Here is a 26,812-nt window from a genome sequence, read left to right on the forward strand (position 1 = left end):
TGAGGTGGTTTCTATTTCTGGGACACATTAAGCTTATTTCTTGCTCTTTCATTGCCGATTCCTTTGAATCTCCCTTCTCGGGGTACAGTCTATGGAAATTTTCTCATGTTGATTTTTCTTGCAAGCTAGTGAGAGTTTGCTTTGATCATCTTTGTTTTGCTACTTTTTGGTGCTTTGGGGGGAACTGATGTCTCTTTAGTGCAAGTATAATGAGCATCTCCCTCCCCTTCTTCCTGGGGGTTGCCTGATCTGAATGCAGGAGATGTCAAATTGCCTCTAAACCTGATATTTGGTTGGGAAATAGGAGCTGCTAAACCTACAAGGAGAGGTTTTAGGAAGAACAGACAGAATGCCTAGAAAACTGCATTACAAGACCACAGGTATACAGTGATGTCAAATTCAGAAAAAATAAAGAAAAAAGAAGAAGAAGAAAAAAAGCTTAACCAAGGTCTAACCTTCATCATAAACTTCATGGACCTCAATTAAACTATGAGTACATTTACAGTTATGCTCAGCATATGTTATACTCAGAGGGTACAGCCTTGCAGGTGAGAAGATAGGCCATGTCCTGAAGCTTTGACAATGGTAGGAAAAAAAAATACAACCAAACATTTGGGTAATCTTCATATTGATGGATCTCATTATTCAACATTAGTAATTTCAGCTGCTTTTCTTGCCAAAGAGACGGATTATTTCAGACCAGGTTCGCTTACCTTCTGACTGTAATTCCCAAGCAATTATCATAGTTATGTAATGCAATTCTGTTAATGTATCGGTTCTCATTGCCAGGTTGGCTCAAGGCTTCCCCAGTCTATAACTAATACCCCATCCCCTCCCTCTCTTCATGTATAGGTAGAGGAGGGAGCCTGACAGTTGTATAGGTAGAGCAACATATAGGCAGGGCAGTCAAGAGCTGCCTGTGCTTCAAGCTGATCAACACAAAACAGCTTTGAGCTATTTCGAATACTACTGCCACAAAAGCCCATCTCTACCTCAGTTACATATGCAGCTTAACAGCAGCCCTGGGGAGCTCCGGCACGTCACGGCACAAGCAAGGACTCCAGGAGAAGGTCAAGAGGACCCTCACAGGCTCAACAATGAGCCCTGCAAGTCTCTGCCTTAATCGTCTTCTTGACCTTCATCATTTCCTTGATCTTCATCTTCAGTTCAACCATTTTTTTCTCGCAATAAACTCCCAAAATTGATACTGATTTTATCCTGTCAAAATTTTTTCCCACTCCTATGTTGCTGTATTGCATTTGTATATACAAAAATGTTGTGGAACAGATATGGTAACTTGACACAATGCAATGATGAGTTGTAGAAATATGAAGTTACAATTATTATTCATAGCAAATGGTATACAACATCTCTTGAAATACATGTATTGCTGCTGTTATATCAGTTAATTAGAAAGAGAATCTGTATCAAATGCTACAGTTAGCAGCATTGCAGTGTGTAGTCATGATTAGAGTCTGGATATACATCTATTTTTCTAATTTCTGAAGCAAGATTCATGACTGTGAAGCTAACCAGGAGGCAGAGCAGCTCATAGCTCCTTGGGGACACAGAGTGCCACCTTGACTCTCAGCAGGGCAGTCTCCAACAAGCTCCCATGCGCCGTTTGAGGATTAGAATGGCAGCTTCTTCTGGGGATCAAATGCTTTAGAGGGTAAGATAACTCCTTCTCATTGAAAAGTAAAAAACAGCAAAAACCACATTGCAGAGTGGCTCAGCTTCCTGTAAACCCAAGGGGCACAGCACTCTGATTTAAAGCTTCACTGCCAGTACTTCTGATGGAGTTCACCTGGATCCTGTTCCTTCCAGGCAGATTTGGGTCTCTCAGCATCTCAAAGCTGCCTGGTGGATGTCTCCAATGTAACAAAATCTTACCTGGAAATTCCTGAAGTGGTTCAGCAGATGGTTGACACTTCTTAAAGACAAATCTAAACTCAATACTAACAAACTATTACTACTGGCTTATTATCTTCCTTTGTGTGTAGCTGTCATTAATGTTTTGTTCAGCTGAAACTGTAAACTGGGGAACGGTGTTAATCTTTCAATGCATGTATACTATATAACATTGCACGAGGCAATTTCTTCTTCCTTTAAGCTCTAGTACACTCTTTAGGAAGAGTGACAGACACAACTAAGCTCAACTCTTTCTTTTTTGACTTCTGGCAAGGATACTAAAACAGGATACTGTCCCTCGGAGAAGTATCTATTCCTTTGTTTTTTTCAGAGTTTGACAAAACAGATATTAAAAATGTCACCCTATTGGCACCATCCTCCAACCACCAGCTTGCCTTACATTGCATAAACAGGTACTCACATTCCATAAAGTACGGGCCAGGCTCAATCCGCCATACAATCTGTCCTTTCTGTGTGCCAGTCACCCCCCGATTCTTGGAGTCCCAGAAATTCGCTGGAGAATTCTCATCTGAAACAGAAAAAGACAAAAAAATAGTCTTTCTTTGTAAAGCAGAATCTACAGGTGTAAGTTTGTGGTGGGGAGGCGGTTGTTCCATTACCTGGAAATAGAAACAGGGCTTAATTGTCAAGAAAAAAAAAAAAGTAACTGGCAACTGATAAATGTTTTTTCCTTTATAGTAATAGCTAGATCAATTTATACAGAGCAAGCAGACATGCATATGGCCAAAGTAAACATGTGGCTTCCTGTAAGAGTTGACCTACCACGATAATGCATCAAATTCCAGAACACGACTAACTCAGCAGACGGCGTATTGGGAATGTGCAGTGAGAGCAACTTCAAACACCACAACGGCTTCCAGAGCCTTGCCACACCACTGATTTCTAGCCGTCCTGCTCCGTGGCAGGGAAATAGGGCATTCATTCCTGAGGTATCAGCTACGGAAATGCTACGGCAGGTATCAAGGCTTCTGCCAGGCTTCAAGATATTTCTACCTTTTAGAAACCAGAGGGAACATTTTTATATGCACACCAAAGCCTCTAAGGTTCCACGTCCTGCCCTGCATCGCAGCATCACCCACCAGCAAACCCGAGGCACAGGTAGAGAGACAACATTCAGAAGAGCAGAGCTGAGAAGGAGACAGTAAGTACCTCAATATTAGCTTAGTAAAATGATTTTTTTCCCTGCATAAATTAACTCTTTGCTCCTAACAGTGACAAAGGCAAAAAAAGTGGTTTGTTTGCTTGGTTTTAATTTAGTAGCCTATGTTCAGACCTACAAAACACTTTGAATGAAACAAAAGCAGAGTGAGAAGCTGTTGGAAGGAAAACAAGGACTAGTTACAACAATCCACAAAAAGCTGACAAAAGTCCAAGTTAACTTATTTTACATAAAAAGCTCTTTGGAAGTATTCATGATAGTACTTTATATGTGTATTTAGGCAGATGACTCTTAAGTAGACATATATAACTGCTACCTCAAATAGTACCAAACAACAAATTCTTTCCAGTGATGTTTGATACCACTTAACCAGCAAAAAATAAATTAAAAAAAATAAAATAATTATGTTCTATTATTTACTCCTGAATGCATTATACAATTTTGAAAAGACTTCATCCAAAACTTAGTCTACTCTGCATGAAGTTCTTACCTACTCCAGCAGGCATTCTTTATACTTTGGTAGGAAATTCTGTATAAATAAAAGCAACCTATATTTCAGATATCCATATACTATTTATGAAAGGACAATAAGCAATGAAGCTTTATTCCTTTTCCTTAAAATATATATATGGACACTGAAACCTTTCTTCCTCTGCTTCAGTGTTAACTCAGCATATGCAGAATATTCTCCTGACCGATGATTAGTGCAATCTATACACTTACATTCCACTATATAAGCAAGGCTTTACAGGACATACATTGGATTTCATCCCTGATTGCTCAAGAGTAAATCAAGCATCTTGTTCCCAGTCTGAGGGACCTTTGGAGAGGCAAAAGTAAGCCAAGAGCTGAACCTTTCTTTCTTCAGGTTTTTGAGCCTCAAGGCACGGGCATCTAGGAGAATTTGCAGTAAGCTGTAGGTTGAACACCTCCACATTACAATGGCTCCAAAACAGCTTCCTAGCAATCTCCTATTATGTGTGAACCTAGAGGATATAGAGAGCACCCTCAGACTTGATTCTCCACGTGGACTCAACACAACAGTACACAAACCGCTTGCACCAGTAGGTTAGGTACACTCACGGTAAAAGCTTAAATGATGCAAACTTCTACATTAAAATTAAAGAAAAAAAACCCCACAATGTCAGCAAAGCTGGACCACAGCCATGTATTTCTTTTTCTCAAACCTGTATAAAGAGGAGTTTCTCAAGAGCACAGCCCCGGAGTGTCCACGAGGCTCAGAAATGCCTGCACGGAGCTTGCAACAAGCCTCGCGCAGAGACCTGTGGAGCTGAGGAACTGGCAAACGCGCCTTCCACGCTCCTGGGCCAAGCCCTTGTTATTAGGTTATTTTCCAAGAATGTAACTCCAGGGAAGGGGAAGACACAGCTTAACGTCTACCATACCTGTAGACCAAAATATGGACCATATTTTGGTCCATAATCCAAACCTGGCTATCCAAATCACAGCTACCAAGAGAGAGCAAGCCTTTGAAAAATTCCCATTATCTGAAACACTAACAGTTGTAAATTATTCAGCGCTCTCATTCTGTCTAGGTAAGTCAGGATGTGGCCTGTGACAAAGCCAGCCTCTCTTGCTAGCACCACCTTTTCCACATTTTTGTATTCAAACATCTAGAGAACAACCTGTTCATAATTCCAAGCAGGACAGATATACTCAATATACTATAATCACATTTGCTTATATGGTTTTTATATATTTGATATACTACAATCAATAAGTGTATTTGACACTTACTATAGCCATAAAAAAGAAAATTCTGAATATTCACCTAATTCTACATATCAAGAAACTTTTAAGCAATGAAACATGCCTTTAATAGTGCTATTTCCAACGAGGAAGGCACAAGCAGTTGTTCTTAAACCTATGAGCAAGTAAAATCAATAGGAATCAATAGGAATCAATAGGAATCAATAGGAATCAATAGGAATGGTGCCCTTTCCAGTAAGGGCAACCAAGTCATTAACACTCTGGTCACAGGCTGATGGACACTGCACGGAAAAGGGGCTGGAGAAAGGGAGGGATGAAGAATGCCGACAGACCACAGCATCCATCTACTCCCATTGCACAACTTTGAGGGGGGCAGCTGAGACAGGAGGTGGCTCCTCTCCAAAAAAAATCATATATATTCCCCTGGGATCTTCGGTTTGAAGACATTCTAGCACGGTCTTTGTTGCTTGTGAAAGAGGCTGCTGTCCCAGAATCTGGGCCAAAGTGTACGTATAAATATCAGTTCCCAGAACATAAAATATGCAACAAAATACTGTCATAATGCATTAGCATCTCGCCAACTCGAGGTACGCTCCTGAAAGGAATAACACAACGGCAGATCAGATTGCCATCTTTAACAATCCCTTTAAAAAAACCGAAATGTTCCAGAAAATAACTTACATCTTCCAGCACTGCAGCTCCTGCACAGACCAATGAGCGCAGAAACACAAGGTGTTTTGCACTGGAGAACGGGGAGTAATAAATCTTACTGCTTGGAGCTTGCACTGATTAATGCTCCTGGAAACCACTGTAAAGCAGCAATACAGCTTTTGTTGTTTAACTGTTAAATAATCCCTGAACCTGGCACGAGGAAGCAGTTGAAAGGAGCTTGCAAGCGCGCTGCAGGTCTCGGGGAGGCCGAAGGCCACCAGGTTCAGTTTTGCTCCAAGAACCCAACGCTCAGCAAACCCCTTGCCTCTTTTCAGGCAATCATTTTTCTCAAAATACCCAACTCACATTTTAAGCATAAAACAAGGTGCTGCTTTGTAGGCAGCAAGGTTTGCTTAGTGCAGTTTGAATATGCTTGTGATATTCTGGGCTGGAATCAGCCTATGAAGGGACATGCTATCCACACTGTGCCTTGGCTATTGCTCATACCAACTGCACTCTTTCTGCATTCCCCCCCCTGACTTTACACATAATGCAATACAGACCTAAGCTATTACAGCTTATAGCATAAGCCCCATAAAGTCTTAGTGCAAAAATTCTAATTTCATTTACTGCAAAGGGAAAAAAATCATAAATTCACTGCAAGCTTGAAACTTTTCCATGTGGATCTCTTCTCTGGCATGCATTTACAAAGCAGCTTGTATACAGTGCTCAGAAAGAGGGTGATGCTAAACAGATTCAAGTACTGAGGGCTTTTTATTGTATAAAAAGCTACCTTCATCTTTCACTAGCACGTAGGGATTTTGTCATTTACAGCTCTTCAAAAATCCACGTAGTTTAGCTCAGGGGAGATCAACACTGGTGCTGGCAACACTGCACCCCTGCATAATCCTGTTACCCTCCTTTGGCATTTACCTCCTCATCTCCAGCATTTCTTTCTTTTCTAGAAGGTGTCTTATATGCTGAATCTTTCTATGTGTTTGTGTTCTTTATTCTTAATTAAAAAAATAAATAAACTTCAATTTATCAAAACATTGACTCCCCCCCGCCTTAGCATTTGAGGTTAATTTTAACCAATTCCTGGGTGCTGCAGGTAACGGGTGACACATCTCATTACCACGAGGGGTGTTCCGCCCTGCCTGGGGAAGCCTCCTTCCACACACGTTATTCCTCTTGGCAGGTGTTCTCTTACCCTACACATGAAAAGGGCTGGAAGGCCGGCAGGCAGCAGGATTGTTTTTGTTTAATAAACACAGCTTCCTAGCAGGGTGAGGTTCACGGATCTGACAGGGGTTTCTCTCACAAGCAAATCTCCGAGAAAGATCCTGCTCTATTTCAGTCCATGTGAAAGATTTTTACCGTGTCCTCAGCAGCAGCAGCACAATTGCAGCTAACCTGCACTGGAAGGTATTTCTAATCAGCCTCCAGCGGGCACCTCCAGTGCAACAGAGATACCTAATTTACACTGGTTGCACTGTATCCCTTCCGGAGCGTCGGCCCTGCTGCCAGCAAGGACACACCACCTGACACTGGAAATGCATTTTAATTCTACCATTAAGGAAGCAGTGCAATGTTCCCTGAACTAATAGATTGAGTCAATTTCTGCCTTATATCCAAAACATATTTAAAAACAATGCACTATGTCACGATACATTTAAAGAAGAATGCAAATCTTATCACCTAAGGCCTCGCTTCTCTGCTAGAAAGCTAGTAAGCAAATTAACACTTGGAAGGCAGAGTGTTCACTGCAAGCAATTGCTACATTAAATCACTTTAAAGCAGTCCATTGAAAAGACACTACAAAGCAGGTAGCCTCTTCTTTCAACCTCATTTGAGCATCAATAACAGCTATGGGTTATATTATGTGATAACTGAAATAATTGCCCATATCAGTAACCTTCAAACAGCTCTCAGGCCTTCAGTTGACTCCAAACACTTTCCACATACAAGAGCACTGGCAATAGATAATACCACACTGAAATTAAAGACCAATACTGTTGATTCCAGCCTTACCTGGCTATTCCAAAGGGCATCTGTGGATCCTAAACTGCCTTCCTCCATTTCAGCCCAATTAACCAACTGGAGAGCAAGAAAACAACGGTTGTTCTACAGAAGAAATCCTGATAACAGCGGCCCCGTTCCCAGGCACGGGGGGTATTTTCTACAGGGGTTGCCCGCTGGGCCCCGCTTGTGCGGCTCCAGTTGCCAGGCTCTCGCCCTGGTTGGCACTGCTGCGTGACCACCGCCTCGCTGCTGTCTCTTCCTCTTGCCAACGTAAGGGAAGGGTTTTAGAAGGATGTTCTCAAGCTCTTAGGCTGTTCCTACCAGCTCCATACAATTGCCTGCCTCTGCTCTGCTAATCAAGGGTTCATCTCGGTTCAAACAGCCCGACGTTTGAAATATATATAAAGTATTACGTCCTTCAAACTCCGCTACTGCAGCCACTCCCCTGCAAAGGGTACAGGATGCAATAGCCCCATCCTCCCTCCACTTCCTTCCTTGACTTTTCCATGGGAGAATTCCACAGAAGAGACTCCGGCAGGCCACGTGAAGCGGGTTGCCGTAAGCGGGAGGCGTTTCCAAAGTATTTGGCTGCGAGAAGAGCAGGCTGCCGGGCAAGAGCTGGAAGCTATCGTGTTATTTTGCGCTGCCATGAGCGCCTGGAGGCCAGAAAGACAGGGTAGCCACTGCAAAAGGAATTCCAACCACTCTGCCTGGCTGGAAACTGCCCATCCTGGGCAGACGATGTTCCTTCCCTTCCTCTCCCACCCAAAACCCATGTGTTTTTGCCCACGTGTACGCTAAAACCTGCAGCTCAGGCATGGGAGTGTCTCCATGTGTCAAACCTTCAACGTGCTACTTGGAGGCCCAGCAGAAGCTCAGAGGATTCAACTAACTGGGCCACCGGACAGAAGGAAGGCTGCACAAAACTACAAGTCCCTTCTCCTGATGCGTCAGGGAAGAACAAGGGCAGGAATTAAGCGGGATTCTACTTCTCAGTATTCAAAGCAGTCAAAGACATCATTTAATTTCAAAGCATTCAAAGGCCAAAAATAAACGTTTTCGCCCATGTCTCTGGCAAAAATTCAGGAGTGTAATCGCAGGAAGGAAATGACCTCAAGAGGAACCTTTTTCCTGAAGATGTGAGCGCGCGCCCCGCGCAGGCGGCTGCGCCCCTCTCGCCGCTCCGCCGCAGCTCTACGCACCGCAGCACGAACTGCACAGAACTCGCAGGACTGCACAGCCACAGCAGGGTTGAGGCTGCAAGGGACCTCTAGAGCTCACCTAGTCCAACCACCTGCTCGAGCAGGGACACCTAGAGCACATGGCACAGGGTGGCAGCCAGGCGGGTTTCACGGCAAGACAGCCCACCACGACACCCCTCGCACAACGCCTGGATGCTCAGGGATCCAGCAAGAGCATGAAAGACCAGTTCTAGAAGGATTTAAAGACAAGATGGAGCGTAGCAGCTGCACAGCTATACACTCACCCGTCAACTCCTACAGCCTCCCCATGAAACATGAGGTTGGTCCATGCAAGCATTAAAATGATAGAGCTGGATCTAGAGAAGAGGAAATGCAAGAAAGAAGGTTGAGCAGGACATCAAGTATGAATATAAGCATTAAAAAAGAAAACACACAAAAGGCTTTGTTTTTTGTTTTTTAAGAAACGAGACAAGAAAAATGAAATCAGAAATTATAATTTAAAGAGAAGGGATGCACTTTGGAAAAGAATGTGTTGTCAGGACAGTAAGGATGAGATAAGGAGCTATACTCTTCTATATGGATATTGGCCACTGGCACAATTTGGTCTTATATCCTCATCAAATCTGTTCTCCTTCCCAAAAGGCTCCTCTGTTCAATATCCAGTGTCCCACTGTAACCTCAAGCACATCCCAATTTTCCTACCACCTTGTAGCCTGGCAAGAAGAATATGCCAAGTGGAGGTTAAGAAGAAAATAAATAAATAAAAAGAACCACCAAGCAAAAAGAACAAACCAAAACCACCTGCAGTGCATGCCGATATCCTACAGACCTGCACGACCAACCCAGAAGCCCTTCTTCCTAACGTCTGCACGAGGTCCGTATCTAAGACATTGCTGCATCCATATCTAACCTGTAATCTCAGCTTTTCCATGCCATATTTAACCTGCCCATGTAAGTTTTTTGTGGAATCCTTTCCAGCATTTTCTCTCTTGCCTGCAGCCTATAGGATACCAGAGAAACTACTAGGGGGTGGTTATTTATTTCTTTATTTTCTGCCATCCACTGCTGTGGTGGAAAGGCTTTGGGGCAAGGCCAGAGAGTCCTTGCAAGTCTTAGTGCAGCTGATACACGACCCCCTGACATTGCTCTGTACCACCAGACCGGCCACCAGACCCTACGCTAGGCAAGAATTTCTTTTTGGATTGATTAGGGCACTTTGGGAGTCTTCCATCTTTCTCAAGGAAAGTGAGCAAGCATCTAAGCAAACCCCAGCCAGCAGAGCAATCTCGGGCACAGGTACCACTGCCCAGGCAGTTGTTCAGTTGTTCTTCTCTGGCAACGTTCGTGTTTTCAGGATATCTTCCTTTCAGATGGCTTTTGCTTGTGGAACTGTAAGGAAAGACAGTGCCGTGACTGCAAAGACAGCCTTAAAATAAAGTCAAGATGGCGGTACGCTATTTTTATATATCTTCTGTTTGCAAACCTCTAAAAATAAATCACCACCTGGAGTCTTTGTGAAATTTGCTCGTGCCCTTTGAAAGCCATAGGCATTGCTGAAATACACCTATAAAAAACACAACTGCCTGGCAGAGATCTAAGGCATTATCTAAAGTCTGATCTTGTGAATCTATACTTTGGCACTATTGTATGTTCCTTTTATTGTTATATTTATGACATTTTAAAATCAGACACCAGCAAGCGGAATTATTTGGCATTTCTCCATTAAAGCTTGCTCGAGTTTTCCATTTGAACTGAAAGCTTCCTTGGGAACAACATTTTGCAGCACGCTGCCTGTTGTCTACCTGCAAGGTGGGTAAAGCATCACCAGCTTTATATTTGCTATATTTGCTAATTTGCTGCTATTGATACTGATAGTTTTGCACAGAATATCTTCTAGTCTCCTCCTTTCCTTTTATCCATCCTTCCACTTCCACCCCGCCTTCTTCTGTAGCAGCTCCTACCAGGAGAGCAACTATCCCACCTTACACAGGGTTTACAACTGCTGGCAAATTATTGCCAGAAACCCTGGCAATGATAAGAGGAGTGCAATAAAAAAAGGCAGTATGAAGTCCGTTACTACCTAACGAACATTAACTACCTATCTAACATTAACGAACTACAACATACAAATGTCACCACAGTTCCCACATCCTAAAACTTAATAGGGACTAGAAAACACTTCCCAAAACATCCACAAACTTTAGCTGCGATTATGATCTAATGTAAGAAACCTTATTTTATTTTAAAAGTTTTCAGGAGTGAAAAATCCTGCTTGCCTAAAGACCCTCAACTTACTAGAAAGCAAGAAGTAGTTACCGACAACACTATTGAACAGTAATTTGAAAAGTCCTGCTCTAAGTGCTACAAATTCCTCAGAAACTTCTGCAATTATCTTCTACACAACCTGACCTGCAATGACTGCTGCATTAGTTACCCCTGTTCTTGTTCTCTGTAAATGTTCTAACAGACACTTCATGTCACAGCTTCTAATGTCGTGAGCGCAAGTAGAGTCATTAAATTTTATACAATAAAAAATTATGAATAAATCTTGAGAGAAAAATGAAATGAAACAAGAAAAACTTTTAACTACAGAAATACAAACTGCAAACAACAGAAAGGCCAAGGCCGACCCATCACTAAAGGCCAAGGCTCAGTTTTCGATCGCACCTCATCACTGCCTCCTGTTTCCCGAGGTGTCCTCTCAAGACTCCTCTTCATGTGCTGCAGCCTTCTGCCAGTCCCAGCATCAGCTGGCATTTCATCCATAGCATTCGAGGCCATTCCCATGTCTAATGACCATTTCTTAAACTGTCAGTTCTCAGAAACTTGTCACTGTCTTCTACAAATCCTCCTGGTTTCTAGAAGCTCTCAGGAAAATAGGTGTCTGTGCACATTGTTCAAGGATTTTGTGGGAACCTCACTTAGAGATTTATTATTTATTATTATGTAATGAATTCTTTAAAATTATCTTCAATGTTATTAGCTGTTTAAGCAAGAAGGTAAATTATTCTATCACTGTCTTCCCAAAGTAATAGGTTTCTTAGGGAATTTATTAGAAAACCTAAATAGCTTTTTGCTTGGAATATAAAAAGTATATTTAAATAAGATTTTTTTAAAGAAATAAACTACATGCTTATACTACAGGATATATTCTGCAAATCAAAATGGAAAGTAAAATACTATCCCTATTCTAATCCTTAATCCTGAGAGCTGGCACTGCTTTACAGTGGTACATGACCTTTGGTGGGTTTTCTTTTCCCCCCCCCCCCCTCCCTTTTCGTTTCACCTTTTTCAGAAGAATTACTAAATACCTGGATTCCTTTGTCAGAAATACCTGAAACATGTTAAGCATCAGGATGAAACTGCTATGGAATTTACAGCTGCAATTCCTATTCCACGCTGCTGTTCCTGCTATTTCACTCCTAAAGGTCCTATTTATAAGTTTATCTATCTATCTATCTATATATAGATATCAGTATGAACCTACATTGGCAGGCACTTGTAATGCAGAGAGGACTGCAGCGAATCTGTTGCTCACAACTACGAGGCGCAGACAGCGACGGCCACCAGAAAACAGGAGCAGCAGCAGCAGCAGCCGCGCGCATCGTGTTCAACTAACTCCCATGCAAGGGAAATCCCTTTCTGCTCTTTCACCACTCAGCACTTGGAACATGCAGAGCATGCCAGTGAGCCTGGAAAATAACACACAAAACCCCTCTTTGATTTGCTTTGCACAGTTAAGCACTGCATTAAAGTCCCTTCCCGTTCTCCTGTATGACCACAGTCAAAAAATCTAAACTTGCTGTCTCCTCCTTTACATACTGCCAGGCATCTGGGATTCATTGTTCATTTCTCTTATGCAACACTGCTAGCCACCACATTAGGTAGCTATGCAGCTGCAGCAGAGGTTATATGGATACCCTGTTCTTTTCTCCTCCCCTTGTGCCAAATCCCCTGTAAAGAAAAGCAGAGGCTGCGCTGCAATCACCTCCCTACTGCTCCACCAAAAGCTTTCACTGCACCAAAACCTGTATTTGACACCAAATATGACTTCTGGGGAGAATGCACCTCCCTGCACCTCTTCAGCACCTTCTCCCCTCTGCTGTGCCCTGGATGGTTTCAGATTTTCCATAGTGTCTCAAAGCTGGCAGCACATCACCTGTTTGGGGAGGTGCAGCTTGGTGCCTGCGTCAGAGCTCTACAATACAGCCCAGCCCAGCGAGCCGGCTGCTTGCTGCTGGGTCCAAGATCAGGGTCACATTAAGACATCAGATGTCTTAAAAACTCAGATTCCCTTGCATTTAATTGCACAGTTAGTGTCATGAGAGCCTCCCAAATAAGATGTGAGTTTCCTCATTTCCGTTGCTAAGTCACTCATCAATTCTTGGGAAGCAAAGCAAAACCCCAGGGCCTTGTAGACCTGCTGCAGAAGACACGCACGTTACTAGAAGTGCCTCTTCCTATTTATTTTTAAATGACTACTTAGGATTTTGAAGAGTGGTCAGCATAGTGGCTCTGTGCAGCAGTGGGTGGAGAAATTCCCTGCTGGAATTTCACGGGAGGGGGACGTGCTCGTGGGCTGGCCAAGGGCACCCTCAGTGCTGAGAAAGGGCTGCCCGGCTCAGGCCGCACGCGGAGGGCAGGGTGCCGTCCTCATCGCCCTGACCAGCATCTTCACGTTGCACCTCGGGAACTACACTGAGGTTCAGTGACGTCCTTAATGCTGCATGAGGGATTGCTCTTGGCACTTCCCAATCCATGGTTTTCATGCTCCGCTCTTGAGGAATCTGGAAATACGTGCTGCATTTCCAGCAGCAAAGCTCACAGGCTCTTTCAGGATTTTTTTCCCCAAAATGCTTTTGGAACACAGAATATAGGGAATATATTTTCAGAAAATCCATACAAATTTATACGCCTAGAGCTTTCTAGGGCATATATGATTTTGAACACTGCTCAAGCAATTTATGAGCAAGCAATTTATTTCAGGAGCTTGACTCATTTCCTTAAAGCTTTTTCAGCTCTCTGTTATGACTGAAGAAAAAAAAAACATACATACATATATAGGAAATGAAGAAGTACTCAAGGAAATGAGCCAACACACCCTGGAAGAAAGGCTTGCAGTCCCCACGCCACATGGCAGGGCAGGCTGGGGCGGCCTAAAGTCCTGAGCTGGAGGAAACTCGCCAAGGAATTGGAGATAATCCATGCCCAGCAGCACTGCTACCTTCCCCACCAGCCAAAGCATGTCCAGGCTCTTCCAGGGGGCACAAAGCGAGCAACTCTCATGGGGATAAAGTGCCTGGCAGGGAGAAAAAACGTGCGAGAGGAGAAACGCAGTAGCAGTTCGGTCAGCCGCTCTCAAGGTTTAAATCAGATCGCTGTCCTTATAGCTGATTCCCTTGAAATTCCTTTTTCCATTTAATGACTTCTCCATATCCGAACCTCCCATGATGGCTCTGAGCAGTTCCCCTCTGTTTGGCCGGGTTTGGCTTCCAGACCTTCGCACGGCCCTTTGTAATCCAACTCCTTCACCATAGAAGCTCTTCAAACACCAGTCCCAACATCTGGAAATCTTCCACTGCTTCAAACTCCTCAGCTTACACTTGCAGGCCAAGATCAAGCCCCATTCCTAATGGCACAGAGTCATGTATGCAATGTGAAACTACACTATGAAAGCATGTTTTTTTTTTATTTTGAAGGGAGGAGAGCAAAGCCAATTCAAGCTGTCAATAGCCTTATTTTCCCCATTCAAATGGCATTTAACATAATTCCCCCTCAGCTTAAAATACAAAATATGCTATAATAATACAAGAAGGAGAAATGCAAAGGCAGAAACCAAGATGGGATGAGAGGGTGTTTATATGGACTCTGCAAATAAATTGAAGCAGGGGGAAAAAAAAAAGTAGAGTTGCAATTAAAAAATGAAATTTCCTACTTCATTATTGTTAAGTACTTATGACAGCTAAACCTAAAATTTGCCAGAAGTCTGCAGAACTTTCTACAAAAAAGACCCTGGGTGGAAGCAGTGGGAATGGGGTTTGGAGAAGCAAATCAAGCTTAACACCAAGTCAGTGCAGCCTTAAATAAATAACTAAAAAAAAAAAAAAAAAAAAGGATTGTTTCTCACTCCCCCACTCACCTCCCCCACCTTTTTAAAAAGCAAATTACTGTTTTCCACTGGAAATTAAAATGGTGTTTTCTGATGAGGCCTGCATTAACTATGCCTAACTGTGCAGCAGTCCTAAGTAAAAGGCATCACCAAAGCAACAGCTTTTTTCATAATCCAGCCTTTGTTGTCTCTCATGCAGCAGATGCAGAAGATTGGAAAAATGGATTGGAAGGTTGCCCAGGAGCTTTTCAATCTGCTTTAGCTCAAGAGAAGTTAGAATTTCCAGGGTAAATTAGGTCTGCAGAAATGCACTGACAATACACCACGTGCAGCGTTTTCTCATAACAACAGTCAGGAAAATTCCCACCATTGCATCATTTTCAGAGCAATAGGAACAACTCTAGGTTTCTTACATGCCCAAGACTTCACACATATTATGTTTAGTACATTCATAACGGCAAGGACTACTTGTCTAGTGGTAAAATTTACCTCTTGTGCAAAAAAGGAGGCCAATATAGCTCTTACTCACAGATGAGAGCAGCTGGAGCCAAATTCCTACTTACACTGAGCACTAAATGGATGTACATTAATCTGGATGAGACCAGAGCTACAGAAAAGAGCAAGGTCATGTTGCAATTCTTCAAAAGCTGCACTTCTGCAGGCAAAAAAAAAAAATCAAACCAATTATATTAAAATCATCACTAGCAGGAATAAAAATAATTTTTCAAAAGTGTCTTATTTAACTTGCGAGTGTGAAACTACAGAATTCAGGAGCTTCCTCCCTCACAATGGCAACATGCAACAGCAGACAGTCAAGAGGACAGTTTGCAGGCTAATGCTAGCAAAGAAGCTTGATTAATTTGGGTAAATAGCTTGAAAGCACCTAGACATTTCCATGATTCCCTTTAAATGCCTGATTTTTTTTTTTTTTTTAAACAGTAACTCTCCCAAATCCCATGGGACTCTGCAAGCAAACAACAGAGCACAGAACACCACATGCAATCCGGGCACTGCCTGCCCCCTCATCCCACCGGTGAGGCTGAATCCGCACAGAGCTGCCGGCCCACTCTGGCCGGGGGTGGAATTCCCTGTCCAAGGCAGGCAGCAGCACAGGGCTGCAAGGGAAGGGAAAAGCAGGGCACAAGACCAGCACGTGGCAAAACCGCATTTGCAGCCAGCCTTGCTGCTCATGCATTTACTCCCAGTTACTCCCTGAGGAGTCAAATGGGTTCCTGTAAAGCATTTCTGGTACTTTTACATAAATCTGTTTTCCTTCTCCCTCTGCACAGCATCCACATTGTACTGCAGCGCACACTCCTACCTCCCCACAGACCATGGGCAGTGAACAGCAGAGAAGGCAACAATTCACATTAAGCTGCAAGGTGGCAATTTTACTTAAATACTTGAGCTCAATTAGGTGTGCTGTAATTAAGGCAGCTTTCTGAAACACTAAGTCTTTTGTGCTAATGATTCGAAAAAGGTGGGAGAGCAGCTGACAAAATCAAAAAAGGCACCTGCATAAGTTGGTGAAATGTTTGCGTGTCTGTGGATCTCGCAAGGCACCCAATGCCTCCAGCTTTTGACTGAGGGACACCAGGGAGGTTCAGACATTCAGCTCAACTGACCCAACTCCTTAAGGGCAACTTCACTCCTATCGACAATACCGTCCACACGGCCATCAGAGAGCTTTTAATTCTCAAGGAAGGAAAGACTCATATGGTCCTAAGAGTTCATATCACATCTCCCAGTGACCAAATAGCAAATACTGCAGAACCACTGTCAGAAAAACACAAACTACATTTCAAATTGTGCTTTCTGTGAGAAGATTTAAGCTGGTGTTAATCAAAGAGGACTCGATGCTAACAGTGACATGCAGCATCAGATTGCTCTCACGCTCCCATCTGGCTACATGAGAGTCCTAAATTCTAAATATATCCTTCAAAAATAAACACCCTTCTCCCTTAAAATCTGACTATATATCCCTAATACTACTTATGTGCCTCTGCCAACACTTTATATAGGCTTTCTGAATACCCTCTCTTTTCAAAATAAGCTCCTTTACATTCACTTTACCATTCAGAATGCTGATCTTGTTAAGTCGGGCAAAATAGAGAACTTCTGCTGCGTTGTTTCCTCTAGCCATTGCAGTGCATTAATATGACTGAATTTTATAAGTATTATTTGTATATTCTTCTTTGGTATTCTTGTACACTGGGATTAATTTCCTCCCAGGGACAAAGCAGGAATTATAAAGCGGAGCAACCTACTAGTTTTCAAAACTGTGCAGGACTGCCACCATATTCCTGGTGTTACCTGCAAAATCCCACAGAAAACTCAACAACTGCTAGACAGAGGAGGCAGATCCGACCAAGAGAGCCCGAGCAGAGCTTCTAAGCAAAGCTTTGGAGCACTGGGATTTGCTTGTCTGAGAAGCGGCCGAGCCCTGGGTGCCGCTGGGCAGAGAGATGAGAAACGCTGCCAAGGTGGCCCATCTGTGAGCTGTTTTTCCAAAAGATTGGATGCCAGCTGATAACGGCGCGGCCGTGCTTGGCTGCCTTCTCACGGCATCTCTGCCCCCGCACCTGGGCTCCTGTGCCAAGCAGGTGAGCGGTGCAGGGCTTGGGGGCAGCTGTGGCCCAGCTCAGACCTCCTCCCCATGGGGAGACGGCTCCAACAGTTGGTCCGGCCGTTGCTGCATCTTCTCGTCCTCGATGAACCACATTCCATACTCAGCTGATAACACTACTCCATTAATTCACATTGATGTGCAGATAACGGAGCCAAGAAACTCATTAAAAATTTACAGGAGGAATTCCAGCATTGTCCATAACGCAAAAGCAATCCATGATCTATTACGCAGGTGAGACATATCAGCAGGTGAATTAATGCAACTGCTTTTTCAAACCAGTTGTTGATGACTTGGAATAAATTACGTTTTCCAAATTCTTGTAAAAATACTGCATGGCCTGGTGATTGGGCACTAGCAGAAGAAAACAGCACAGCACATTTCTATTTAAAAATTAAAACGAAAGCCAACCTTCTCAAACAACCCCCCAGACAAGCTAATATATGGGAATGTTATGGTAAAAAAAGAAAATTATGAGTTCACAAGTGTACATTGCTTTGTTTTATACTAACAAATGTTTACTGTTAAGGATTTTAAATGTTGTCATACCAAAACCCTTCACAGTGGAAAGCCACCGACAACAACACAGCTGAAAGTGCCCCCCTCCCAAAGCTGCATTCATCTAGATTTGAGCTCACAGATATCTTGAAAACTTAAACAAGTTTGGGTGTCTGACACCACTTTCTCTATCACGGCTTGATCTTCTTGCAGGCATAAACATCATCCTTCAAGAGCCGAGCTTCTTCATTAATCAGGGAATTCATTCTTCTTAAAATAAATATTTTGAGTGCATCTTACTAAGTTATCTGCTGCATGCAAAACAAATACACAGGACGAAGCACCTTTATTCATTTTTCTATCTTTTCTACTGTTGCTAAATAGCTTCTTTGGATATTTCTTGAAGAAGACGATTACTTTGGGCTCATTCAGGAGCTGGCTTGCAGGGCATCACAGTTGTCTCTTCTGTATCCCTGCTTAGTGTTGACTGTATTATTTTGCTTTGTTATAGGTAGAAATTAAATATACATCTTTACTGGATTTTTTTTGTTCATTTTTTCTTCTTGTTGTTTCTAAGGGAACAAAGCTAGCACTGTGTGTAGATGTTCAAATGATACAATGTGGAAATACAGAAATATCAACTGGTTTAATAAGCAAAAGCTTCGTGCCAGTCTCCTGCAAGCCAACACCCCCTGACCTCCAAGGAGCAAGTTGGGAAGGGATTGATTCTTTCAGTCAGAAACTCAAGGCCATGTTTCAGGAAACTTAGCAGCAGCCAAAACTGGGGTAATCACAACGTGAAACTTTGTGCCTTATGAATAAGAAGCCAAAATAAATTACTAGTATTAGCAAGATTTTAAAGTACAGAGAAGCATTCATATTAAAAAGAGGAAAGAAAATTCAAGTAAATAAGTTGGCTTTTCTAGAATATAATAAAGTCATTACTTTCTCTGTTTTTTGATAATCAAAAACCAGAGAAATCTTTGGCAAATAGGCTATGATATCATAAAATTTTATCTCTCCATCCATTCTAAGCCTGATGGTTTAGACAATCTAAAGCCTATAAAGACAGTTCACATGAAAGCTTTTTCTTTTTTAATCTTCTCTGACCTGAAAGAGAAGAGCTCCAAACTCCACCACCGTGGGAGGCTTAGTACAAACCTAGATGCCATCTCAACTGCCTGTATAGCATGGCACATCAGTTCCAGGGTTGTTTTGTATTTTTTTTTTTTTTTTAAACTATGATTCTGGATTCATGTTCTTTTTATTTGAGAAGGGGGGGAAGCAGCCATTGAAAATAAATTCAATAACTCTTGATAGGCAGCATTTTAAATGCGCTAAGGATCTCTAGAATGAGGTCATGCATCTCATAACTGGGACTTCATAATTTAGAACAAAAATAGGCCAAGCAGGGCAATTTGGCAACAGGAGTTAATGTACTGAAGCCACCAGAAGAGCTGGCTTCTCCCTCTCAACTTTTGCTTCCATATTCACAGCCTTCTGTCTCTGCTAAGCCTCAGACTTAGGGGCAACCCCCAAAGCTCCTCAAGTTGCTGGCCCGACCTGGCTCTGCCACTGTGGGGCCAGCTGACCGGCCGTCACTGCTCCTCTTCGAGCAGAGGATCAAAGAGGAGCTCCCCAAGTTCTGCTTCAACAGCGCATGAGGGCAGAGAACTGGAGGTCTCACAGGCCCTCAGCACTGAATAGCATTCTGCTTCTTTTGCTCCCACTCCACCTCCCTCACTACAAGAGTGCTGTTTCATGAAAAAACAGTGCTGTATCTTACTCTGCATCATAATCCATACCAGTATCTTTTCCACTATCCTAGTGTCCCTCTCTTCTTCAGAGACAGTGATTTGTAAACTCCACATCAGCAGGGCAACTCCACATCAGCAGGGCAAACAAAAAACAGTCAGCCTAACCTCTCCTGCTAGATCCTAGCCATGGGAGCGGGAAAGCCAGATACAGCCCAACCTTTCCCTGCAAATCCAACCTCATGCTTCAGAGTGGCGGAAATTAAAGCAATACATGAGCTGCACTGGAGTAGCTAATGGCTCCAGGGCCACAGGTTGACCACTGTTGCCATGGAAGGAGTCGGATTCCTCTTAATTACTGGAAAAATAAAAATGCCTGCAATCTTCCAGCAAGTGAAATAAGGCTTGGAGCAAATCAATGTATCATGCACAAGTTGGATCAGTGCTGGCTAAGGGAAATGTGTCATAGGTCCAAGAAGATCCTTGCAAAATGTGCTTGTTACACAGCATTGTCTTCTACCAGGCCAGAAGGTGAGAAACATACTCCAAATCCAATTGCTTCCTCAAGCAACTGGTTCCAGAACTGTTTTTTTTCCCTTCCTTCTCCTTAGGACATGAAAATTGAAAGTTCACCTTTACTTCTCAGAAAACAAGAGGCATACGTCTACCAAGAAGCTCCTTTCTCGAATTTCATCAAGCCCTGTCACTTCAAAGTGACAATCCATGTCACTTCATTCAATCCAGGCATGAAGAAAGTGATTTAAAGCTAAGTCTTAAAAAAAAAAAAAAAAAAAAAAAAAAAAAAGGGAGGAGGTGTAAAAGAAGTATGAGCCCCTGCAATTTCAACTGTACTCTAGGAGCACACTTGCAAGCTGAGAAATAACTACTTTCTTGTGGCAGAAAGCTTATAAAAGAGTTAATTGAATCATCTGAATAAATTCATGAATGGAGACAGCAGACTTTTCTCTGCATGGCATTGCAAGTTCCTGTTACAACAGATGCATTCTGTGAAAATAATATGATGTGAAACTTCACCTGGATTGCTGCAGCTCTTTGACAAAGCTCTCTGCAGCACCAGGCTTGCTCCTAGACTCCAAAACAGCGATCAGTTAATTGCACAAGCAATGGTAAACCAAAGCAACCAAACCAAACACCAACCAACCAAACAAGACTGGAGTTTTGGATTATGCAATACATTCTTTTTAAGTAACAACATATTTGCACCTTTGTGTATTCCTGGCTCCTTAAAAAAAAAAACAATGCTTTCCCAAAAGCTGTGGAGGAACATCAGGGGTACTGCATTGCACTGGCACAGACAGAGAGCTCTCGTGTTAGTGACAACACGTCACCTGTATCACCTGCAGAGGAAGGGCGAGAGAATGACTTTGCAGGTCAAATGGTTTATGTTTTAAAGACACTGGGGATGGGTAACCTCACTTAGGATTTGGCTTTTAAATACATTCACCCCAACACCCTCTACTTCTGGGAAGACAAGTAGGAAGTGTCTGTAACTTCCAAAGCAGTGAGTGGGAAGTAGTGCAGCTAATGGTAAAAAATTTAGGATGTTGTCTGAAGCTCTGGGGTTATGTCAATACCTCAGCACTTTGCCTTGCCCTCATCTGAATCAGACATTATGGCCCATGGTAAGGGGTGATGAAAGGTCATTTTCACAGCTGTGTTTGAAGGCCCAGTTAACATTTTTCATAAAATCATAGAATCCTTAAGGTTGGAAGGGACCTCCAGAGATCATCTAGTCCAGCCTCCCTGCGCACACAGGGTCACCCAGAGCACATGGAACAGGACTGCATTTTTTTTTTCAAGTAATTCAATATAGCTTTGATCTACGATTACCAGCTTTCATTGCTTAAAATTTCTATATGCTATTTTAAGGTGGTTAATAGATTTGCTGCTTTCATTGACTCTTGGTAGCTTAGCTCCTTAGGTCTCTTTAACCAAAGATTATTTAGAAGAACAATTCTCTATTAATAAATATGATAAGAAAATGACCTAACATCTACCACAAAGCGGCCCCAAAGTGCACCAATTCAGTTCTCACTGAAGTCAATGCAAAACCCTGCAAGCCCTGTGGCACTCAGAGTCAATATACACACTCTGACTTAGTACAAAATATTCCATTGCACTTTATCTTACTGAAGTCCTTAGATCACTTGACAAGAAAACAGGAAAACTAATATGAATCTCGTATCATTTGGAACTCATAAAATTCCCACTCTACAAAAATAAAAGAATTATACAAAATACCTTTTCTCTAATGTTTAAAATTTTCTCATCCAAAAAAAAAAACTTTATAAACATTAGACAGCAAGCACATCAAGTTACACGAAGAATATTGTGCTTCCAACTCTCCACTTTGCAAGTCTATCACCAGATGTGAAAAGGAAACTGCACATTTGTAACCTAGGTCCTTTAAGAAGAAAGCATTTTGTTCTCTAGCAAGTCACATACAATTAGATCTACGCTAATGAGAATCATATTTTCACATAGTTCGTTATGCTAAGAAAACAGAAATCCAGGGTAATTCTTCACAGATTCTCAATAACATCTTCAGATTAGTGATGTGGTCTGCCAAAATATATTTAAGAAAATGAAAGATGAAATGGCAAGGGAGCAACAAACACCCTGAAAAATTACAACATAGCTCTGACTTACCTATGTGGTAAAGTCCTATCCAGTCAGTTGGGTCGACTTCCTCTTTGATATCCCAGAAGATGATGAGGTTCTGAGATTGCCCCAAGGTGTATTCGTACATACTTGCTGTCAAACTAGACCTGCTGTCCGAGGTGACTAAGTCGGTATCACTGTTGGCCCGCTGCAAGTTCATGTTCTCAGCCATGGTGCCCTGAGAGGCCAAACTCTGCAGGTTCTCCGGGCTCAGAGTATATCGTAGCTGTGGGTTGCGACGTCTCACAAAAAGCAGATGGTCTCGCGCTGAACTGGCCATCCCTCCTTCAGTTTTGACCAGTTACGTGAAAAAGTTGTTGTTTAGAGATCTGTCAGGAAGAAGAAAGGAAAAGAAAGGTTAAAGAGCACATTGATCCATCAAACTTTAAACAGAGATACCTTGTTTCAAAATGATTTAATTTAGGACTACAGGTCTCTATCATAGCCAAAACCGGAGCGAGTAAATAATCTACTTCCTTATTTTCTCTAGTACAACCACCTTAATAATCCAAGATACAAATACACATATAGCCATATATAAATAAGCATGTATGGATGCATAAAAAAAGAAAATGAAAGATACTTGTGTAGTACTCTCAGGCTTTCTTCTTGGGGTCGTACCCTTCAGCTATCACACACAGAGGGATTTGCTCTCTTAAAATAACCCTAGTATTGTCAGGCAGCACTGGGTGTCAGCTGCTGCAGAACCCCTCACTTGAAGCAAGTAAGCTGCTAATTTAAAGTTAGGTGGAAGCCACTAGAAAAGAATGACGATTGGTTGGATGCATTCATAGTATTGGAATTGTAACAGGATCTGTGCTTTGCTGCTGCTACCTATCACATGCCTGACAGCTGGCTTATTAAGCAGAATCTCTGCCTCTACAGGTTAAAAGACATTTGATACTGAAAGGGAAATAAAAATTAATTAACAATAATACATTAATTAATTAACAATAATAAGTGTTCAGCTTTTTTTACAAAGGTCTTAAGATTGTGACCAAGAGAAAAAAAACAGAATGATTTTAACTACAAAAATAGTACTTTCTATTCTTGCAGGGTGCCTGAAAAACAAAAGATCACAAAGAACTAATTAACAAACTTTATTTTTTTTTAACTGCACTTGAATGCACAACTACTTGAAAGACAGAAGTAGTTTAACAGTGCCGAGGACACTGGATGACATAGATGACATAGACAAAGAGGACATAGCCCCTTCGCTACATGCCCGTCCTCGGGCTCAGGCTGCCAAGGCCCAGGGTGTTCCCAGCAGGAGATTCTCCGAGTGCAGGGAAGGCTGTTTAGCAGAAGCCAGTGAAAATGTGGAAATTCAATCAAAAGCACAGGAAAATGGGGCTGCTGGAGAAGTTTAGCATTTCAGTTGCAAGGTGAAACCCAAATCAAAGCTGCTTATCTGTATCACGGTGTTTCCTTCAACACCTCACAAGAAGCTTAGAGAAAAGTAGGATTGATTTCCTCTTAATCTCTAAACGGCACCAAGTCAGGATTATTTGTACCCAAATCTACCTCTTAACTACTAGTCACAAAGGCATCAGATCTGCGAAAGGTGAAAAACGTGGAAAGCTCCAGCAGATGCACAAAACCAGACCCCTTTGCCCAGCCTTTGTAGCTGCAGGGGAGTTCAAAGAGATTTTGACAATATTCAGTAATTAAAAAAAAAAGAAAAAGAAAAAAAGAAAAAAAAGAAAAAAAAAAAGATACATGAATGAAAGGCTGGGAGTTACAAAGAAAGGTCTGCTTGAAAAGGAAACACCAGCACAGGCATTTCAGTAGAAAACAAAAACAAACATGCAAGAAAGACAAATAGAGCCCACATGCTGCCCTGTTTATCTTACTAGTAACAGTGAATCATTTCTTGTCTACGCAGGAATCTCTTACGTGGCTTACGGGGCTCCCTAGCAGCCTCTTCCCACAGCATTTACAGTAAACAGCCCTCTCAGGCTGACCCTGGGCGCACAAATGGTGTCTCTAGAATTCGGGGCTTCCCACTTCCCCAAAGACGTGTTTCGTTTCAGGAAACGACAGGGGTAAAAAAAAAAAAAAGACAATGAAAATGATAGGAAACTATCATCTTAAACCATAAAAACTGACACAGAACTCAAATATAATTCAAATATGAGTGACTTCTTTTTAAATGAAGTAAATTTTAAGGTAAATGGATAATTACTGTCTCAAAATACATTTTTTTCTCTTCAGAAATAAAAGCAAAGAGATGAGTTACATTCAGAAACCAGGTATTTTTCTAACGATCTGCTTTGTTTCTTCTCTAACAAAGCCCATAGACCTTCACAATAGGACAAGACAATTGCTGATATATTTCTTAAAAGCAGCCTAACACAAGGCAATGATAATGAAAGAACTTAATAAACCTATTATTTTCCAGAAAAGGGACTCCAAGTAGACTCTTTTAGCCAGATTCCCTTCTAAATCAAGAATTTTCCCAATAAACTGAGGCATCTTGAGGGATGAGGCTTTTTTTAATGTTCTAAATTAGAATTTTCAATTTCTCTGCTAACAACAGAAAAGCAAACCACGCTGAGAATACCTCCTAATTCATTCTCTAAGCTCACAGCTAGTCAACTATGAATAGCACAGGAATTTACTTCTGCAAGTTGCATTCAGATATTTTAAGAGAAATCTAAAAATTACAGTGCTGAAATTCCACAGTAAAATTTCCAGACAGGAGCGAGAAGGAGGGAAAAAGAAAAAAGAAAAAAAGAAAAAAAAAAGACAAATTGCACATGCACAAACTGAAATTTGGTGACTCAGCTCAGCTGTTAAACATCAGCTCAGATTACAAACCCACCATATAATTTAGACTGGCTGAAAAACTCCCCTCAGGGATAAAAAGCATATAGTTCAGCATAAATATATACATATATAGATATATAAAAAGATGTCTATGAAGAACATTATTTGGTGAGAGAACAGCTCAGTTAATTCAGAGTGTAATAGAACATCTATTTTAGACTTTTTCAGTACATTTTTGTACAGTTCATTTGTAACATAGATATATACATAATAGACAGAGTATAATATGCTCATTTCAAGCTAAGCGTGCCTGGCTAAGAGGACGAAGGCAGAGAGCTGGGGCAACCTGCCTGCATTTGTACTGAAGACATTATGGGCACTTCATGCAAATCCCCCTGCAGCTGCTGCAGCTGCAGGTTGAGCCTAGGCTCGCACAGCAGGGTGTATGGGAGGATGTCACTGGCTTAAAGGTCGCTCCCGTCTCTTTCACAGGGAGTAGCAACCAAAAAAGACACACAGCACCAATTTAACAGCAATGTGCACCAGGTACGCTTTATCACCTAGACGATTTCCATAAAAATAAAAGACAAGACTGGAAATTTTTGTATAGTAGCATCACCCAAAGTCTATACCTTGTATTTATTTACATCCCTTCATCTTCCCTCTGTTCGGAAGCAAATATCACAGCAGCCAGGTGGCTTGAGCTCAATTTTGTATCCGTCATGCACTTAGCGTCTGCTGTGTTGACCATCAAGCTTGATTCATCTCTAGTACACTGGCCCCCGGGGCATCCTTTGTCCAAAAGGATTTCTCAGTCTATAGGCGAAGTCAGTTTAATAAAGCCCCCTTGGCTCACAAGGAGGAGGGGAAACCTCTTTGAACCTAGTACATTTATGTGAGCGATAATCTCTACAGCACGACCCCTTGAAGGGCTGGAGTTTAGAAGTGAGGCAGAGCCTGGAGGCGCAGACATGCTGCTGTTAAACCCAGGGCACTGCAGAACTGCATGTTAACTCACTCTGCAAGATTTACTCCATATAAACTTTAAAATCAGAATCCCCACCGCCAGAAATTTGATCTTCAGTGTTCATGACACTGATAGACCCATTTCTAGCTGCTGTTGATCGGTTGTCCTGAAGGATTTCCCATCAAAAACTGAAGCACTTGCTCTCAGTTTAGCCTTTTGATGCCAGGTCACACAATCCATCTCATATACAGCCCTTCTCAAAAGACTATGGAGGAAAGGAAAAAGGGAACATAATGTCTGTGAGAACTGTTCTGCCATGATAAGAAAAAGTAGGAATCTAGTTATTCTGTGAATAAAATGTAAAATATCTACCTTAGTGTGAGCCTAAGTACATGACACAAAGAAAGAGCACAATAGCAAAAAGCCTAGTAAACAGCAAAGAAATTGTTTTAGAAAGATTGTTTTAGATTTAGATTATTTTAGATAGAGAGAGGAAAATTTCTAAGCCCAAGAAGAAAAAAGATAAAACTCTATAAGCTGTTTATAAAACCCATGTGAGTGATCAAGTAGTAGTATAATTATTTAGTATTTGTTATAATAGCAGTTCTGCAGTTTCATTTCCAAGTCTCCACAAGCTATGCCAATGTAGGTACTACCCCATGAGTGCCACATCTGAATGACAGTGCTGTCATTCAGACAGCAGTGTTTTA

General features: G+C 42.0%; 1 protein-coding gene across 1 annotated transcript in view; it reads right to left on the reverse strand.

Annotated features, from left to right (window-relative positions):
- The window catches only part of HECW2 (HECT, C2 and WW domain containing E3 ubiquitin protein ligase 2), a 133,127-nt gene that overhangs the window by 59,821 nt on the left and 46,494 nt on the right, over positions 1–26,812 (reverse strand). Inside the window, exons 2-3 of the mRNA XM_026047485.1 lie at positions 22,355–22,695; positions 2,333–2,440 (exon numbers count right to left, since the gene is read on the reverse strand). Coding sequence (XP_025903270.1) covers positions 2,333–2,440; positions 22,355–22,646 — 400 coding nt within the window. The 5' untranslated portion in view covers positions 22,647–22,695. The remainder of the gene's footprint in view (positions 1–2,332; positions 2,441–22,354; positions 22,696–26,812) is intronic.

The sequence above is a fragment of the Nothoprocta perdicaria genome, unplaced genomic scaffold (genome assembly GCF_003342845.1).
Source record: "Nothoprocta perdicaria isolate Ctin4 unplaced genomic scaffold, notPer1 scaffold_11, whole genome shotgun sequence".
NCBI lineage: Eukaryota > Metazoa > Chordata > Aves > Tinamiformes > Tinamidae > Nothoprocta > Nothoprocta perdicaria.